Source organism: Echinops telfairi, unplaced genomic scaffold (assembly GCF_000313985.2).
Source record: "Echinops telfairi isolate 266 unplaced genomic scaffold, ASM31398v2 ScPeMD7_18;HRSCAF=68, whole genome shotgun sequence".
NCBI classification, from domain to species: domain Eukaryota; kingdom Metazoa; phylum Chordata; class Mammalia; order Afrosoricida; family Tenrecidae; genus Echinops; species Echinops telfairi.
Window position 1 is genome coordinate 47,878,717 of NW_022103915.1, and position 19,016 is coordinate 47,897,732.

At 39.9% G+C, this 19,016-nt stretch overlaps 2 protein-coding genes across 2 annotated transcripts in view; one reads left to right on the forward strand and one right to left on the reverse strand.

The window, feature by feature from the left end:
* The window catches only part of KIAA0586 (KIAA0586 ortholog), a 113,561-nt gene extending 103,689 nt beyond the window's left edge, over positions 1-9,872 (reverse strand). Inside the window, exons 1-8 of the mRNA XM_045287630.1 lie at positions 9,778-9,872; positions 9,053-9,336; positions 8,118-8,185; positions 6,736-6,805; positions 5,220-5,289; positions 3,204-3,378; positions 1,974-2,195; positions 788-941 (exon numbers count right to left, since the gene is read on the reverse strand). Of these exons, the coding sequence (XP_045143565.1) occupies positions 788-941; positions 1,974-2,195; positions 3,204-3,378; positions 5,220-5,289; positions 6,736-6,805; positions 8,118-8,185; positions 9,053-9,251 (958 nt within the window). The 5' untranslated portion in view covers positions 9,252-9,336; positions 9,778-9,872. The remainder of the gene's footprint in view (positions 1-787; positions 942-1,973; positions 2,196-3,203; positions 3,379-5,219; positions 5,290-6,735; positions 6,806-8,117; positions 8,186-9,052; positions 9,337-9,777) is intronic.
* Positions 9,873-10,082: 210 nt separating this feature from the next.
* The window catches only part of TIMM9 (translocase of inner mitochondrial membrane 9), a 14,470-nt gene continuing 5,536 nt past the window's right edge, over positions 10,083-19,016 (forward strand). The window contains exons 1-2 of the mRNA XM_004698616.2: positions 10,083-10,613; positions 14,437-14,521. The gene's annotated coding sequence lies outside the window, so the exon portion shown is untranslated. The remainder of the gene's footprint in view (positions 10,614-14,436; positions 14,522-19,016) is intronic.

The following is a 19,016-nucleotide window of genomic DNA, read 5'->3' on the forward strand; positions in this document are numbered from 1 at the left end:
ACATGATCACTGTACTGTTAAAATCATAGATTCTTGATTTTCTTGAAATTCATTATTCATATAGCAATAGCTTGGAAACATGTCTTTTAAATTCCAATGCTTTGATAAAAATAAATGGCCTATTCCTTTATTATATGAGATCTTAAAATTTCTATTACAACAGATATGTATGAACCCTTGAAAATATTTGCAAATAGTTTATAATTGTACATAGGTGGTTTCTCTCCTGATAGAATTAAGAAAAATAGTCAATACAGTTTATCAGAAAACTAAAAAATGTACTCATTACATTCTTGATACTAAATACCTAAATTTTCTCTAAATTCATCAATGCTACAAAATAAAATCTTATCATTTAATTGAGGATTATTAGTGAAAACTGTAAGCTAAAAGATGACCCATAATTTGACTGAACAAGTTTCAAAATGACCTAAGAATAACTTGACCAAAAAAGAGAACTAATTCCATGAAGATTTAATGTCCTCTTAGGAACCCTGGTGGCGTGGTGGTTAGGCATATTGGGCTGTGACCTCGAGATCAGCAGTTTGAAACCACAAGCCACTCTGCAGGAGAAAGATGGGACTTTCTACTCCTGTGAACAGTTAAACAATCTTGGACCCTCAGAAGAGCACTTCTACCCTGTCCTAGAGGTTGCTGTGAGTCGGCATCGACGTGATAATAGTGAGGTTAGTTTGGCTTAGCCTCCTCTCCTCTTCCACCTTGCAAACACAGTTTTAAACTTTTCTCGCACAAAGGCAATTCACAGGTGACATATAGAGAAGTATACCTGGTGTCAAAGCCAATGTGCTATGTGGAGCTGCATCACTGCTGCCAAGATTCGGCTGTTCTGGTCTCACCGGGTACTTCTCGACGGGTCTGGAAGGAGGCATACCAATGGGCTGAAAACTACTAGTCTTGAGCGCAGCACTAATGAAATGGGTCTAGAAGACATAAATTATTTTTTATTTAAAGTAAAATCATTTTGAAAGTTTATGGCCAAATATGTTGAAATGTTTAAAGGACATGAAAACAATATATTACATTTAATAAACAATGAGAACATACATTGCACTGTAACTTTTCATAACAGTAGAGATTTTACTAGATAGATTATACTCCATAAATTCCCAAATTTATTTGGTCTACCACCCCCTTTCTAGAAAAAAAAAGACTCAGTTCCCCCCACGGCAATTAAAATCTTTTGTACTATAGCTCATAATCTAGTATAAAGTGTATCTGCTTTTGCAGTCTCCCAGGATCTTCCAAGTCCCCTGCGGGGAGCAGCATCACCCACTTTGAGAAACAGCAGATTACAATATCACAAAGACCTGCTTATGCTGGGTTCTGATATGTGACCTACTTACCCATTCAAGTTGGACAACGAGGAGGCTTTCTTCTCCCCCACAGAGTTATAGTCTCAGAAACCCACAGTGACAGTTCCACTCTGCTCGATAGGGTCACTATGAGTTGGAATTGACTCGATGACAGTGAGTTTTGCTTTTTTAACCACTGAAGCTAGGTGCCCGTGGTGCAGTACTTAATAGTACTCAACTGCTAAGCAAAAGGTCAGTGGTTTGAACTCACCAACTGCACTGTAGGAGAAAGGTATGGCAGTCTGCTTCCATAAGGATTTACAGCCTTACAAATCCTGTGGGGCAGTTCTTCTCTGTCCTCAAAGGCCATTAGGGTCAGCATCAGGTCTGGTTTTATACTAATATCCCTTCTAAAGAGTTATATATAAACTAAAGCTTACTTTCTTCCATTTTACCTCAGAGCTGGCTGAGGGCCATACAGTAGGCTAGAGCTCGTGACATTAAGCTAGCACACAAAGTTCTCCATATAGAGGGGAAGAGAGTTTCACAAGACAATCATTCTGTGAGAACTAATATGGTTAAAATCTGATGAGTTACTGTAATAACCAATGAGTATTAGCTTAGCACTTTAAGTGATAATGATCATGTGATCGCAGATACCTGAATATCGATTTGCTGCTGCTGTAATTTCTCAAGATGCCTCATGTGCTGTTCCATAAACACACTCAACTGCTTTTCATGATCGTAACAGTGGAGTTTCTCCTGTTGACTCTGAATGGTTGTTTGCTGCTCGGTAACACGTTGTAATTGCTTATCAGTCTCTTGCAACTTATTAAGTAATTCTGTAACAGAATTGACTTTTGCTTCCAAATCACTCTGCACCTGAAATTAAAATATCAAAATAACACTATCAATGCCAAACGTATGCTCAATTGCTAGAAAAGTTAGTAATGAAGTTGGTATGGAGAAATTCTCAAGCTAGCACTTTTATCTCTATTTGATGATCCACTATCTTTACTATTAAGATAAAAAATATAAGGAAATAGTTATCATTAGACAGATAATTCATCCCTATCCCCACCTCCAAAACACTCATCGAATTTACAATCTAGAATTTTATGCCAGAAATACAAAACTTAAGTGGAAATTGAAAAGATTAACAGCCCTACCCTGAAAAAATGTTGCTCTTGAACACATCATGAACATTAAAGGTGAGTTAGGTCAGCACCTTCAGTTCCATCTAGTCTTGCTTGTGCCACCTGTCAGCACTGTGCCTCTTCTGGTCTATTTGTCTGCTTCCCCATTTGCAAACTAAAGAAGTTAACACAAGAAATCATCTCCACGGCCTTCTCCAGCTCTGTTAACAGGGCAGACACCATCCCAGGCTGCCTGGCACTGAGGGGCTTCCCAACATGTGTGGCTCTCAGTGCTAAAACTGGGAAGTCCTGAGTTCACTATGACTGTCACCACAATCAAGGCACCTGGTGGCAAAGTGGGTTACATGTTGGGCTACTTGAACTGCAAGGTCAGTAGTTTGAACTGCAATGTCAGCTGCTAAGTTTAAACTGCAAGGTCAGCACTTTAAATCCAGCAGCTGCTCTGAGGGAGAAAGACGAGGCTTTCTGCTCTTGTAAAGATTTCATCTGGGAAATCCAAAGAGGCAGTTCTACTCTATCCTGCCGGGTCGCTGTGAGTCAGAATCCACTCAATGGCACTGGGTTTTGGTTTGTTCACAGTGGTTTTGACAACTCCTAATGTAAATACAATCACAAGCAGGAAACTTCTTTCAAATTGAGACCAACTAGAATGTATCTAGAGTTTATAGTTAGGCAGCCATTTATTGAATCAGTTAATAGCTGGCTTTACATTTCACAAAGGAATGACATATACTTTTATGAGCGGAGCTGCTGTTGCAATGGCAGCCGCAGTTGCTGCAGCCACAGTGGTAGCTGAATCGATTCCACTGGGTGAAGTTCTAGTCTCCTGGGCAACAGTGACCTTTTCTGCACCTGCATCCTCCAGAAGCTGTACCTTTACTTCCTTAAAAGCAGGCATTCGTTGAACTCTGTAAGGGAAAAGCAGTGCAAAAAATTCAGTAAGCTACATTGACATTTTTCCAAAAATACTTTCCAAAAAAAAGTTACTCTGCTGCAGGTGAGGCTTTGCTTGTTTAACTTAAATCACCCTTCAAGAAACACATCAAAGAAAGGCAGGTGGCCCACACAATGTGGGCAGGGCAACTTACTGAATTGATAATGCTCTAGTGTCTGAACCACTAAAGAAATATGAAGATAATACCCTAAGGACAAAAATATTACATCAGAAACTAAGAACCACTCAAGTGAAAAAGACAGGGGCAAAATTACCAAGGTACATAATCAAGAAATAACAAATTTAAAACATACAGAGAAAGCTCAAAGAACCCAAGTTCAAATTTCACTCCCACAGTGAAAAACCCAAGAGGAATTATTAAAACTGCCAAAGGGAATTGTTTAACTGCTGAAATAAGTTTTTCGGAACTCTAGCTTACTTAGATTCACCTACTGAACGTCGCCAGTTATTCAACCAGGCACAAAACACAACGTGCAGCAGCTTGAGTTTAAAACATTGGCCAGTAAATATTCAGATGCAAATTTAGATTAAGATATTCAACTAAAGGCTAACGGGGATAGGCAAGTTTACTCTATTGTAGACCTAACAGAAAACAATATAAGGAACCACTGACAACACTCAAGTAGGTTGGTAGGGCTGTACCCCTACTCCACCGGCTAGATCTCCCCTCTGATCTGTGAAGGCGGCTAAGAAGAGCCCCTCACTCACGCCTCCTCAATGGTTTTTCCCCATTTCTATGAAGGGCACCAATTCCCTCTTGGTCTCAAATTTTGAAGTCATCCTTGACTTCTCCATCCTCTGCCTGCCTTCTCACATCAACTGAGTCATCAGGTTTTGCCAATTGTTTCATCACAATTCTGAAAATATGTCATGGAATTATAGAGGTAAGCAAAAATCAGAGGTGACCTATTCTAATTCCCTAGTTTCATAGATGAAGAAATTGAGATCCAGTGGTAAGAGGATTTACTTGATTGAAATCACACAACTTGTAAGGAGCAGAGTTAGGGACAAGTGCCCAGGGATCCACTACACCACAGCTTTCTCTACTAGAATAGCACTTCTTATTACCTTTTCCCAACTATTTCATTCTTCTAGATTTTACTTAAAAACATCCACACACATCTCTACCTTTCAAAAATCTAAAATTGCTGCTCATGATGGGCATTCGATCATACTTTAAAAACAAACGCTAGATGTCTATGTCAAAGTTACTTCCAGCCCAGGTGAGCTGATACCTGATGCATTGATCCTGGTGCGGTTGTCAGGTTTGGGTCTGTACTTCAAGGATATTTAATGATGGGTGGGGGCATTTAGGTGGACTGAAATGCATCCTGGGTACCAAACTTTTCCCATTCTCAGATCTTAGTCAGCAGAGTCTAAATTTACTTTGACGTTTATAAGTAGTACACACTAGGAGCTACTTAACTACTACTGTTCAAGCTACTGTTCAAGCACTGTAGCGAAGTAGGGAAGAGAGCAGGAGCTAAAAGCAGGCTGCCTATTTCAATCCCAGCCCAATGGTTATTTGCTAAAAGATCTTGGTGAAATCAATCTGTGCTTTAGTTTCAATCTCTATAAAACGGAAATTCTGCAAAATAAAAGCAGCAACAGAATCCATTTAATAGGATCTTAGGAGCATTACTAAGTTAATGTGCATGCAGTGCTCAGAACAGAATAATAGCTATAATAATAGCTCACAGATACTCAGTACTTTAGATGTGCCCAGCACCACGTAGGATTGTGTTCACGATCACACACAGGGGAAAGATTTTTACTGTGAACAATGCAACTTACTTTTGCTTTAACACAGCTCTGAGAGCATCTTTCTGGCCCATGGTGTACTGAGAAATAAAGACATCATTTGCTGCAAAATCAAGACACAAGGTGTACTTCAGATCTCTGAAAGTTTATTAAATTTTGATAAACTACTCAAAAACATTTTTTAAACTAAAAGAATACTTAGGTTCTTGGTAATATAACTTATCAATAAAAAGAGGGCGAAATAAATTGACTTAATAGCATAATAGTCATACACCCAGAGAAAAAAATTTTATCAATAACACCTAAGGTTAAATTGGACACTCTTGCTTTTAAGATCTAAAGAAAAAATATTTCTTCTGTGTGTGAATGGCCGGAGGGGGGAGGGGGACCCACGGCGAGCCCAGTGCCCCGCCACCTACCCGTGCCTGTGTCTAATATATAAACACAGAGGTGTGTACAAGGGGAAAAAAAATTTCAAGAGAGGCAGAGAGCATTAGAACTGATTGTGATGATATTTATATAACTCTTTTTAAAAGCTATTTAACTGTGAATTTTTTTCTTAGACTAAAGAATAGCCAATTACTTTAAGTCTATTTATCATAAGATAAAACATTTGAAAGCACCTTTTTAATCCATTATCTGACCAAAGGGAACTGAAATCTTGAATTTAGAATATACGGCGATCTAAGGATCCCTAGAAAGGGGCCCTGTGGCTCAAGGTCAGCAGTTCAAACGTACCAGCTCTCTGAGGAAGACAGATAAGGCTTTCTTCTCTGGTCAAGACTTACAGCCTCGAGAACACACAGGGGCAGTTCTACTCAGTCTGCAGGGTCACAATGAATTGGAATTGCTGCGAGTTTGGTTTCCTGGTAGGGCCCTGGGGCCCAATGGGCAAACATTTGGTGGCTTATTTATAAAGACTGGCACTTCAACCCCACCCAGGGGCTCCATGGGAGAAAGACTGGCGATATGCTCTTGTAAAGGTTACAGCCAAGAAATCCCTATGGGGCAGTTCTACTCTGCCACGTGTGGTCTTCTTCAGTAGAAACTGACTCAACAGCCAACAACATCTTATGGAAGACAAAACCTATACAGTTGGTTCGTAGTAATAGCATTATCTCTGCCACTGCAAACGGTTTTCTAGATTGAGAGATTCTATTAATAGGTTCATTTGGAAGGAAAATCTAATTAAAATCAAAATAAGAAAAAATAAGGCTTTTAATGAATATCTAAAAGTCAATTTGCCTGAGGGAAGCTAATGGGGGATGGGAGGTTGAAGTGTAAAAGGGAGACAATGTCAAGGAGTCCAGAAAGGAAAAAAGTGTTTGGAAACTGAATGTGGTAGCAATTGTAGAATACTGCTTGGCGTGACTGAACTATGGAATGATATGTGTACTAACTCCCACTAAAAATAAATTTAAAAAATAATAATAAAAAAATAAAAATAAATTTTTAAAAAAGAAAAACCAATTAAATCTTTGAAAAATCATAATTCACAAAATTATCAAGCAATTTTAAACAAGTCTAAAAATCAACTTTATCCTTTTACCTTTCTGACGATTGCTTGCATCTGTTTTATACAAAGGCAACCCTTGTGCTGCAACATCTTTAGAAAAGGCCTTCATCATGTAAAACAAACACATGGAAGACTGGCATGCATCTTATTGTGATCTCTGACAAAACGGACAGTCTCAGACAACTACATTCTTAATTACGAGCTTCAATTAGATTGGGCACCTCTTTTAGATTGTTATCTACATGTGCTAAATTGGCAGTGTGTAAGTCACCCCTATGATTATCGGTCAAACTCACCATATGGGGATGATTGGGGTGAGAAAGGGGGAGCCTATCACAAAATTGGTTATATGCCCCCCCCCAGGGGACGAATAACAGAAATGTGGGTGAAGGGAGACAATGGACAGTGTAAGATATGAAATAACAATAACACTATATAAATGGTCAAGGATACAGAAGGATAGGAGGGCGGGGAGGGAGGGGAAAAAGGAGCTGATACCAAGGGCTCAAGTAGAAAATGTTTTGGAAATGATGATGGCAACATATATACAAATATGCTTAATACAATTGATTGATGTATGGAATGTTCTAAGAGCTATAATAACTCCCCATAAAATGATTTTTAAAAGAATATCTTCTTTCCTAGATAGCAGCAGAAGGAGCTCTAGTAATGTATTGATTAATTGGGCTGCTAACAAGGTCAGCAGTTCGAAAGCACCAACTGCTCAAAGGGAGAAAGACAAGGCTTTCTTTTCTTTTCCCCTTGGGAGAGTAGTCTTCTTGGTATCTATTTTTTTAATCATTTCATTGGGGGCTCATACAGCTCTTATCACAATAAATACATGCATCCATGTGTCAAGCACATTTGTACATTTGTTGCCATCATAATTTTCAAAACATTTTCTTTCTACTTGAGCCTTTGGTATCAGCTCCTCATTGTGTTCCCTCCCTCCCCCACCCTCCCTCATGAACGCTTGATAATTTATGGATTGCTATTATTTTTTCATGAAAGACAAGGTTTTCAACTCCTATAGTTACAGTCTCAAAAAACCGCAGGGACAGCGGAACTCTGTCCTACAAGGTCACCCTGAGTCTGAACAACAGGCTGTGAGAGTTGTTCTGAAGATAGCAGCAGTTTCTTTTCTTGTGGTTTTATTTTTTTAGTATCAGTTTCTTTTCAGTTATTTTTCCACAGTGATCATTTTCTCACTAATACTTTCAACTTGTATGGAGTTTTTTTCCCCCTTCTTAAATATCTCCAACATTATTCAAGCCACAATTCTAACAGTAAGAAATTATTTCTCTTGGTAAGTGAAGTCTGAAGGAAAGCACAGCCGGTAGCTCATTAAACATAATTTTAAAATATACTACTTGAAAATTTTTAACAAGAACATAATTGAGCACTCTTTTGCTTACACTTTCTGACGGGAGATTTTGTAATGGAGGCTGGTTATAATTTCTAGCAGAAGTTAAATCTGATGAACCTAACAAAACAAAGAAATTAAATTTAGTGACTTTTCAAAAGTGTATGTAAGCATGATTCTTCATGCCACCTTAACAAAGGACCCGAAACAAACTACTTTTGCTTGCAAAAATTTTTTAAGAAAATAATTAAATGTATCCTAATGAAGAAATTTATAGTTAGTATTTTAGAAAGCAAGAGTCAATAGTAACAATCCAGTGAGGAAACAAGTATAAAATGTTAACAACAGTATACTGTATCATTTTCCAGAAATAAAATGAGCTAAAAGCCTGGTTTCACACCAGGCCTATACTAGGTTGTCCATGCTGTACTCCCACTCCCACAAAAGCAGGCATGATAAATGCATTTTGTAGTCTTTACACACATATTCATTTATTTGACCCTTATAATTATACTTTTCACTGAGTTCTAGAGAAGTTAAGTGACTTGGAACGTGGACCCATCAAATGACTGAAATAGGATATTTTCTGTCATGTCTTTCTGGATAGCATCATCCAAACAGAAATTAAGAGAATTAGGTGAAAAGAAAAAAAAAAGCACTACTAGTGAAAATAAAGCACGTGAATCCAACACAGATGGACACAGGAACAGTGTGCAAAAACCACACATACAAAAGGCATACTTGTAAATGTTACAGTTCTGTTCATTCCACCCATTCAACAGTGTAGATTGTCCGTGCCTGGCCACTTTCCCAGGGATAAGAGTAAAGTTTCAAAAACCTGTAAAAACTCGGCATATTTTCTGTCTCTGAATTTAAACATTAGGAATATTTTAAGTTTTGAAGCACAAACACACACAAAGAAAGTGAAAACAAGTCCTAAGTATTTGCCAATTGAAAATTGAGTGAAAATCTATGGACTTCACATACCATGTAATGTTCCATCCAAGTCAGTCCCCAATTTAACAGGAAGATGTTTATTTGCAGGCAATGCTGGAGGAATACAGGTAGAATCATCTTTCAGCAAAATCAAATTGTCTCCCGGATTTGAAGAAACTACCTCACGAAGTTTCCTCGCTGGTATTTGTACCTTTTTTTTCTTGTCTGGGCTCAACTCAGACCCTTTCATATTGTTGGTAATGAAACTGATCCCAAAGTTCTGAAGGGAAGAACTTTCTTCTGGCTCTGCAGACTTCGGTACAAAATTGTCACTCCTTTGAGGACGATGGCGGAAGGGGATCCGAGGAAGAGAAGAGGATAGTGTGATAAGATTAGACAATATTCTGAAGTAATTTTGCAACATGCATCCATCAACTTCTAAATAAAACGATGCCTACACAGTGTCGACAAAACTGGAGGCTTACAGTTTAAGACAATGCAGGATTAGAGACCACTAAAACGTCTTATTTATCCATTAATCCCCGTCTATTAATGCACTATGCTAATAAACCTGAAAACGGAGATGTCGCGAGAATGTCCACCAGAGTGACAACGACGCTCCCCAAACCGTGTACCCCCAAACCGAGAACTGGCCATTGTATTCCCCAAGCTACAACGGATGCAAAACCAAACAGCTGGAGAGGCGGGGTTAAGATTTAGGAAGAAAAGGTTAATCAAGCGAAATGCTCGCCAAAGCAACAACCAAAAACACCCACAAAGGAGGCGTGGTGGCTCTCTCAGCCAGAGGCTCCAGCACTCCTCCAGATTCGACCGCTGAACCCCTAGATTCACTCCTCGGCGCCTCCGGAAAGCCCGGGACTCTCGCAACCAAGCGGCTTCAGTTGCCCGCCGAGCACCACCCACGTCCCTTTAAGCCCGCCCACGAGCCGCAACACGCATGCGTTGCAGAAACCCCACCCCTCCTTCCGAAAACGTCCAACCAGAGCTGAGTGCGCCGCGGTGCGCTCCCATTGCTCTTCCGGTGGAAACCAGCACCCCACGTCAACGACCTGAAACAAGTGGGTAATGGTGGAGATTTCCCCTCGTGAATGCTGCTGTTTTCACGGTAGGACATTGCCTCGTAAATCCTAATCATTGAATAAAACCCGGGAGACTCGTTGAAGATCTGCAGAGCTCCAGATCTAACGGATGACACCATTCGTATGGACCAGGGAATGTTTACAGGGTAGCTCCCGAAGACCGTTAAGATCCTAGGAGTAAGTAAATTAGTCTATGAAAGAGCTTCGACAGATTCCGACGGGTATCGGAGCGGACGTCAGGAAGAGAGCAAAGTTTAAACAAAAACTATTAAAATGAGTTCTAACTAGATCCGAGAATTCTCAGGTGGTAGCCTCTCTTTTCTCTCTCTTTCGCGGTGTGGTAACGAATCGGCGTCTGAAGGTCTGTCTGCCATTTGCCAACACCGTCCCCACGTGTTCTCTCCTCTCCTGCGGCCGCCGCGGCCGCCGTGACCCTGCTCCTCAGCCGCGCACAAACGACTGGCAGCGGAGCGCCCCCAGACTCTCTTGGTATCGGATGCAGGAGCCTGTGCGTAAGTATGATTTCTTTTCTGTCCCCTGAATCCCGAGATCCCGGGCGGGGGTGGCCCCTATCCTTGGGGAAAGTGGCAGGGTCTCTGAGGCCGCCGCTGGACGTGGAACTGTGCAGAGGTTCGGAGCAGGGCCCGATGGCTGCTTGGGGACTTGCCGGAGACAATTCCACTGTGGCGATGGTAGAACTTGAGGCTCTGAGTCACCCGCACGCCCCGCCGGGCTTGGAGAGTAGGGATCTTGTTTAGGACACACACAGTTGAGCTGTAAGGTTCTCACCCATGACCTTGCTCTGACAGGAGACCCTTCCCAAGTAGGTGGGTGGAGGACGGGGATCCTCTCTAGACAGAATACCGGGCCAACAGCTCTCTTCCAGGTCTGTACATTTTCGAGAATTTGCTATTTGGACCTTTTTCCCTTTACATTTTATTGGAGGTTTTAAAAATATTGAAGCAAAAACTGGTTTAATTTAAAGGTTAAATAACCACCTTTATGTATTTCATCTCAGCTATCTTCTCGTATGGCAGAAATCTCAAAGTTAAAAGGACTTTTAACGCTTAGCTTTGCCCCTTGATCAATATTCGGTTGCATTTTAATATTGGATTCCTTGGCGGTGTGTTTATTCACAAGCCATTTCGTGTATATGAGTGAATTACGAGATGGGATTATAATGTTAGAGTTCCAAGAGACTTCGCAGCTGACTGACCAGACTCCCTTAAGCTAGGGGTAAAAAGAAAAAGTGATCTTTGTAGTCTCCAGACCCAGAAAACAGATCTTAACCAGCTAGTAAATGATTTGGGTCTTGTGTGCCAACTTTCCTGTCTCACAATGGCCACTTCATACCACACCTTTAATAACGTGTGTGTACAGTGTCCCAACCAGAGTCCTAGGTTCATCCTCCGGGTCTTTGAAGGATGCACTGCTCCCAAATTGACCTTTTATGCCCTCGAAGCTAGCCTTTTGATCTGAAATGGAATGCAACCCTGTTTGGTTTCCCCTCAGAAAGGAACCTCAGTGGCTCATTAGTTAAATGCTTGGCTGCTCACCCACCTTCTCACCCACCAGCTGCTCTACGGGAGGAAGATGTGGCAATCTGCTTCCATAAAGATTTCACAGCCCTTGAAACCCTATGGCAGTTCTGTCTACTGGGTCCTGCAGGGTCTATGATTCAGCATCAACTCCATGGCTGTGTGTTTGGTTTGACTAATGAGTTAAATTTGCTAGCAAATCAGACAACCTAGACATGCTGGATATAAAGTGAAGGGATGTGATAGGGGCTTATTATGTCAAACCAGCAAATAAGCTCAGATGAATTTAGGACTAAAAGACATTGAGAGTTGTGGGACCAAAGCAAAAATGTGGCTTACAATATTTTATCTTTTTTGGGTATTTTTTTGGTGTTTGTTTTTTTTTTCATTTACTTTTGCTTTCTATATGCACTTTTGCTGAACTATTTGCAAGTACACTGTAGACATCATGACCCTTAACCCTAATTTCTTCATCATGTATCTTTTTAAGGACATTGTTACCAAGCCACAGTAAGATTACCAAACCAGAAACTATTAACATGTTCTAATTTCCTTATTATCCGAAAAATGTCTTTATAATTTTATGCTTTTGTGCGTGTGATTCCAGGGGCTTTTAATTGTCATGATACTTTAGTCTCAAATCTAGAACAGCCCTCAGCTTTATGATTTACTATAAATTCCAAGCCAATCTTGTACCTTGTTCCATAATGTGGATTCTCCTTATTATTTCTTCATGCTCAGAATCAGGCAAAAATACCACATAGCTAGTTGTGGGATACAGAAAGGTTTTCCCCAGGTTGTTCCCCATTTTGTATGCCCAGCCCAGGACACTGCTTAGAGGTTATCTCCCTGAGGGCATCAGCCATCTAGAGCATCAGACACTATTATGTGTCCCACTGTAGGTGGGGCCACTCCTGCTGATAAGGATAGTGGATTGTTTTCCTGAAGGAGGGCCCAGAGACAAGGTCAAGCCAACTAAAGGATGACCAAAGTTAGGCTGCCATCTGGAATGTAGGATCCTCACATCTTGTTGCATGTATGCCCCTAGTCCCTCCCCTTCCTATTGCATGTACACCCCTAGCTCATCCCTTCCTGTGGCGCAAATGCCTATTGGACAGCCCCTTCCTGTTAGTATGTGGTTACCTGTAATCAGGGGACTTGCACGCCCCTAAGTGTATAAGCCATGATTAGGAATATATTTTCTCTCTCTGCACGGACCTGGCTGCTGAGATCATGGCGGTCTCTGATGTGAGCATGCTACCATAAAATGTGTCTGGCCCCTTTATTTTACTATTTCCTAGCTCTCCTATGTTCTATGACTTTACTATGATCTTTATATATTATAACCATACAATTGTGCCTACGGACCAACCCTGTGGTTGTCAGAGGCTGGTTTACTCTGACAGCTAGTATCATGCTGTTATTGTATCCACCAAGAAACACAGAATGTCAGAATCCAGCATTGTTTTATACAATACTAGGTTTAATCTGTGGTAAAGGTGGCAACTTCCAGGTGTGTCCATTGTAAAGATACAGTTTTTCTTTTGTAATAAGTACCTGTGAAGCTGCTGTGAGACCTTGAATATCCTTTTCCCCAGTAACCTATCACTCTGTGTCTTTTATCATCCATTCATGACCCTTGTCTGAATCACAAGATACTCATCACCAGTACTAATCCATCAAGAACCAGAGCAATTAGGACTGTAATTGCTGTACTGTACTGGTGTACTAATCCATCAAGGACCAGAGCAATTACAGTCCTATCTTATTTTACTAAACTTCTCAGGTAGTACATTTCTTACAAATTAAAGATTTGCAGCAACTCAGCTTTGAGCAGCGCACGTCTGTGGGCTCCATTTTTCTAACAGCATATACTCAGTTCATGGGTCTGTGTTATATTTTGGTAATTCTCATAATATTCCAGCTTTTTCATAATGCTTTTGCATACTTTATTGACACCCCCACCCCCATAAAAAAAAACCCACCAAACTCATTGCCATCAAGGTGATTCCTTCCACTCACAGACCCTTCAAGGACAGTCAGCCTTTGGGCTTCCAAGACTTCCAGGCTTTACGAGAGGAGACAGACCCGTCTTCCATGAAGCAGCTGGTGAATCTCACTGTGTGTGTAATTCACTACCGCACCAGAGCACCTTTATAAACTACAATATAGTGTAAACAGAGCTTTTCTGTGTGCTGGGAACCCAAAAATGCACGTGACTCACTTTATTGCAATATTAATTTTATTGTGGTGACCTGGAACCAAACCGGTAATTTCAAAGTATGCCCACATAGAGATACCAGAAGAATTAGTGTGTCCAATTTGAGCTGAATTCGAGGTTTGACATCAAACCTGGTATAAACCTTATGATTCTAAAAAGAGAAATGGAGATTTTCCCATCGTATTCATGTAATTGTAGGTAGCAAAAACAAATTGATATTTGGTGATGGCTAGAAAACATAACAAAAAGATTTAAAACCTGTACTGCACTATTTAGAGAATAACATTTTTTGCTAGATATTAATTATAATAGCTTTTAAGAAACATTTTATAGGTCTTGTTGGAGAGTGGAAAAAATGTGATTTGGAAATCCAAAAACCAAGATAGAATGATATTTTAAAATTTTTATTGCTAATCATTGTAATTTTCTAAAAGGTTGAAACTAATTTTACTCATTGAAAAGGAAGCAGCTTAAAAGATTTAACACATAGAAATCTGGATTACAAATAAACTTAAAAGTTTACAGGTCTCAGCAGTCATCTCTAACAGTCCCCCACCCCCCCACCTTATTTTACAGGTAAGAACTCAGACTTGGAGTCACTCAAGAAAAGGTTGAGCAACTGTTATCCCCAAACAGAAAGGAAACTCATGCATCAGAAAAGGTATGAGCTTAGTGACTGCTGAGATTATCCCTTTCACATCACCAGGTTCTGGGGTATATTTTATTTGCCACAAAAATAACTCAGTATTGCTGTAATCTTTTCCAAAACAGCTGGCAATTTTAGAACTTCCCTGTTCCCTCCCTTTCTAGGTTTTAGGAGTATTACCAGCATTGGCACATGGCTGGATATTTGTTTCCACCATAACAAACATGTGCTGCTATATCTGGAAACAAAGATCAAATCAAGAGCCGCCTCATTGCTGATACCAATTCTCATCATCAGGTGTTTGGTGTGTCTGTTGAACTTTTGTTACTCAGCATACTTTATAAGTAAATAACTGCAGACTACCAAAGGATTTAGATTACTGAAGAGAAGAACTTAGACTATCTCAAACTTGCAGGTAAAGTTTGCATAGCTTACTCACTCAGCACCAGTATTTGCTAAGGACAATTTCTTAACAATTTATCATGAAGTTTTCAGTATCTGACAATATTTCGATTCTATCTATTGGGTTTCAGTGGCTCCACCTTTGTGGTCTGTTCTTAGTCCAGAAACAGCTGACATCTGCTCATTTTGGTGTCCCTGCCAGTATTTGAAATACCAGTCAGATAGCCTTTGGCATCATAGCAACACACAAGCCACCACAACAAATTGACAGACCACGTGGTCAGGATGTTGGTAACTATAGAGAAGAGCTTTGAAAACGTGGGCAGACTTGAAAACAGACTCAGAAAGAAACTTGAACACCAATGTTCATTGTAGCACACTATTCACAATAAGAAGCAGGTGGAATCTAGAACATAAAGACCCATCAACAGATGAATTTTAAACAAACTGTAGTGTATATATACAATGGGATGCTACTCAGTAGGAGAAATGAAGTTCTATGCATGCTCAGTATCCATGGAGCTTGAAGACAGTATGCTGATCAATTAGACAGTCACAAAAGGACAAATATTGTATGACCTCATGTACAGTATATAAAAAGACAAGAAAAGGCAAATATATAGAAACCAAAGTTTATTAATGGTTATGGGGTGGGAGGGTAGGATGCACTTACATAGATGATTATTGTAATTGCTGTCAATATGTTGTACTAGAAAAAGCTGAATTGGCAAAAGTTGTGTGATAGACATACGTACAGTGAGAAAAAGTAGCTGCTGAGACTGTACAACCAAACGATTCCTTCCTTTGGAGGTTGAAGGTTACGCTTGCATGTGACCACACTTAAGTGGCCTCTCGCATGTTTAGTGCATCTAGTCTGTCTCCTCGCTAGCTGTGTAGCGCCTGAGGTCTTTTTAAAAGCTTCATGCGCAGCAGTTAGTCTATTCACCTGGAATAACAGGAACGAGTCAGGAATAGGTGGAGGATTTGGACTATGTGGTTAGTTGCCTTTGTGAATAATTAGTTGCCTCATTTGCCATGAGACCACAAGAACTAGATAGTGCTTATCAGATATTTCTCAACAGTCTGATCAAAGGTTCCATAAAAGAATTCTGATCGGTAAGGAGAAATGCAAAACAGAATATCAAATTCTCATGGGCTTTGGACTTTCTGGAGCCGTGGAAGTTGGATGAAATCCTGAAACAACAGCCCTAAGACAGTCTTTAAACCTTAAACCACAAATGTCCACTGAAGCATCTTAAAACCACTCAACAGGTTAGCTTTACTGTAACTACCCTGTTTCCCTGAAAATAAAAGTGCCATATTAATTTTTGCTCCCAAGGATGTGCTAGGTCTTATTTTCAGGGGATGTCTTATTTTTCCATGAAAAAGAATAAGGAACACATTTATTGTTTTATTAAAAGAGACCTCACACTTCCTGTCTGCTGCACTGCTCCCATAGAGATTTCCAGTCTTGGAAATCCTCCGATAGGGTCTCTATAGGTTGGACCTGACTCACTGGCAAGGTAAGGTAAGATACATTAGTATATTTAAAATAAGTTTTACAAACTGCATATAGATCTATTTTCCCACCCTCAAGTTATGCTTTATAATGTATGGTTTTAGTGCTGTAAATTTTTCTATTGGCACCACTTCACACAAATTTTTATAGGTTTTTCAATTTTATTCGGTTCAGTATATTTCCCCTTTAAAACTTTTTTTTGATGTATACTTTATATTGATGTTGTTTAATAGTTTTGTCTTAGCAGGACATTCTTCCTGTTAATCTTATTGTCTGATTTCTCATTTGATTCCAATATGTTTGAAAACACTACATGGTTTCAGTTAAGGTCAATGTTCTGCCCAAGTATCATCTGTCTATCTTGGTGTGTGTTACTTGGTTTTATGATAAAAATGTGTATTCTTTGCCATTGGGTGTAATGTTCTGTAAATGTTGGTTAAATCTTTGGGCTAATGGTGTTTGTGTTTCATCTACTTTGCAGTCTGTCTTTTAATTGGCATATGACTACCATTTGCATTTGTTGTAATTATTGATCCATTAAGAATTTAAGCCTTTTGGGATTATTGTTTTCTTTTTCCTTGCCTGTGGGTTCCTTGAATATTTTTTAGAATTTCATTTCTATTTATCCCTACTGATTTGGAATTTATCTTTTTACGTGTCATTTTTAGTGGTTGCTCTCGAAGTATTACTTGATATACATAAACTTGGATTCCCAATGAACATGGCATGAACCTTATCTCACTTTACGTCCAGTGCACTCCCCATTTGGATACAGTTGTCTTAACTGTTCCTTCTACATACATTTAGAGCCATAAGATGGTTTTATAATTTTTGCTTTAACTATAAAACAAATTTTTTTAGTTTAAAATTTTGTTATTTTTGAGAACATAGTTAAGCTAAACGATTCTGTTACAAAACAAAATTTAAAAATTTGAGAAAAGTGTGGTTTTTTCATATACATTTGATTGCAGTATTTCATTTCCATATCCCAAGATTCCTTTGTTTCCTTTCTGCTTAGATTTTCTGTAACAGTTCCTTTAGGCTAGGTCTGCTGGTGAAAGATTCTCTTGGTATTCCTTCATTTGAAAATGCCTTGATTTATCCTTTATTCTTAAATGATATTTCTGCTAAACAACTCAGGGTGGGCAGTTCTATCACTTGAAAATGTTCTGACAGTTCCTCCTGACCGCCATTGTTGTACATGAGAAATCTGTCATCCTACTTGTTTTTCCTTAAGGTGAGATGCTTTGCTCTTTTTTCAAGTTATTTTCTTTGCCTTTATTTCTAGGTGTTTATGACAAATGTGAGGCATTTTCTGCTGTTATTTCCCCAGCTTGACCTTCTTTTCCCTGGCCTTTTGAGATTCCAGTGTCAAGAATGTTCAGTACTGTGTTACAGATATGTTCGTTTCTTTGTTATATTCAGATTGGATAATTCTCCTCTCTCCCAGTTGCCTGATTCATTCTTCTGTCACCTCCATTCTGTTGTTGAGTCTGTCCATTGACTTTATTCCAGGTATATGTTTGTTCTTAAATTGTCACTTAGTCCCCCTCATTTATTTCAAATGTGTTTCAATTTGCTCATTGAAGCATTTTTTATGATGACTGTTTTTAAATCTTTTTCAGATAAATGAAATGTCTGCCATCTCAGTGTTGATTGCCTGTTTTCATTGCCTTTGAGAACTTCTGTATGATGAATGATTTTCTTTAGTTACCTTCTATGTATTGTTATGATATTCTGGATCTTATTTAAACCTCTTTTAGCTCAATTCTCCTAACACCACTCAAGCCCAGGAACAGGGATTGCTGCCTCATTATTGCCTGGTGGAGGTAAAAGTCTTCCCCTCACTAACACTTCAGGTAGGGCAGCAATTCTCAACCTGTGGGTCGTGACCCCTTTGGGGGTCGAACGACCCTTTCATAGGAGTCGCCCAATTCATAACAGTAGCAAAATGACAGTTATGAAGTAACAACAAAAATAATTTTTTGATTGGGGGTCATCACAACATGAGGAACTGTATGAAAGGGTCGCGGCTTTGGGAAGGTTGAGAACCACTAAGATAGGGGCTCCTGTTTCTGTTGGGTCAGCATAGGACTCCCAAGTTCCCCACTGGGCCTCCAATGAGCTCTCTCTGTCTGAGAGAGGGCACATTATTGCTCCGTATGTGGCCCCCCACTTACACCGTGGGGTGTAGGTTGGTCTAGGGTTGTCTGGTCTCCGTACTGCTGGGCAGTACAGTTGTACAAGTCCTTCCTCTTAACCTGACCTCCTCTGACTCGACTCTCCCAGTGGGATGAGAGTCCAGCCTCACTTTGGTTGTACTGACACTGGTGGCGGGGGCACCCAGTGGAAATGCTAGACCAGATCTTGACACCACTCTGAGAGGTAAGCTACCTCCTTAAAGCTTGCTAGGCTCCACAGTCTGCTTTTGCTGATGTAAGGGGTGGGAGGAATGGATCAGTGTCAGTTTCGTCTGCGGTGTATACCTGGAATAGAGGTTGCTGTCAGAAAGCTTTCCATCTTGTAGCCATCCCTATCATGGTCCACTGGCTAGAGAGGGCGGGGGTGGGGTGGGGAGAGTGTGTGTGT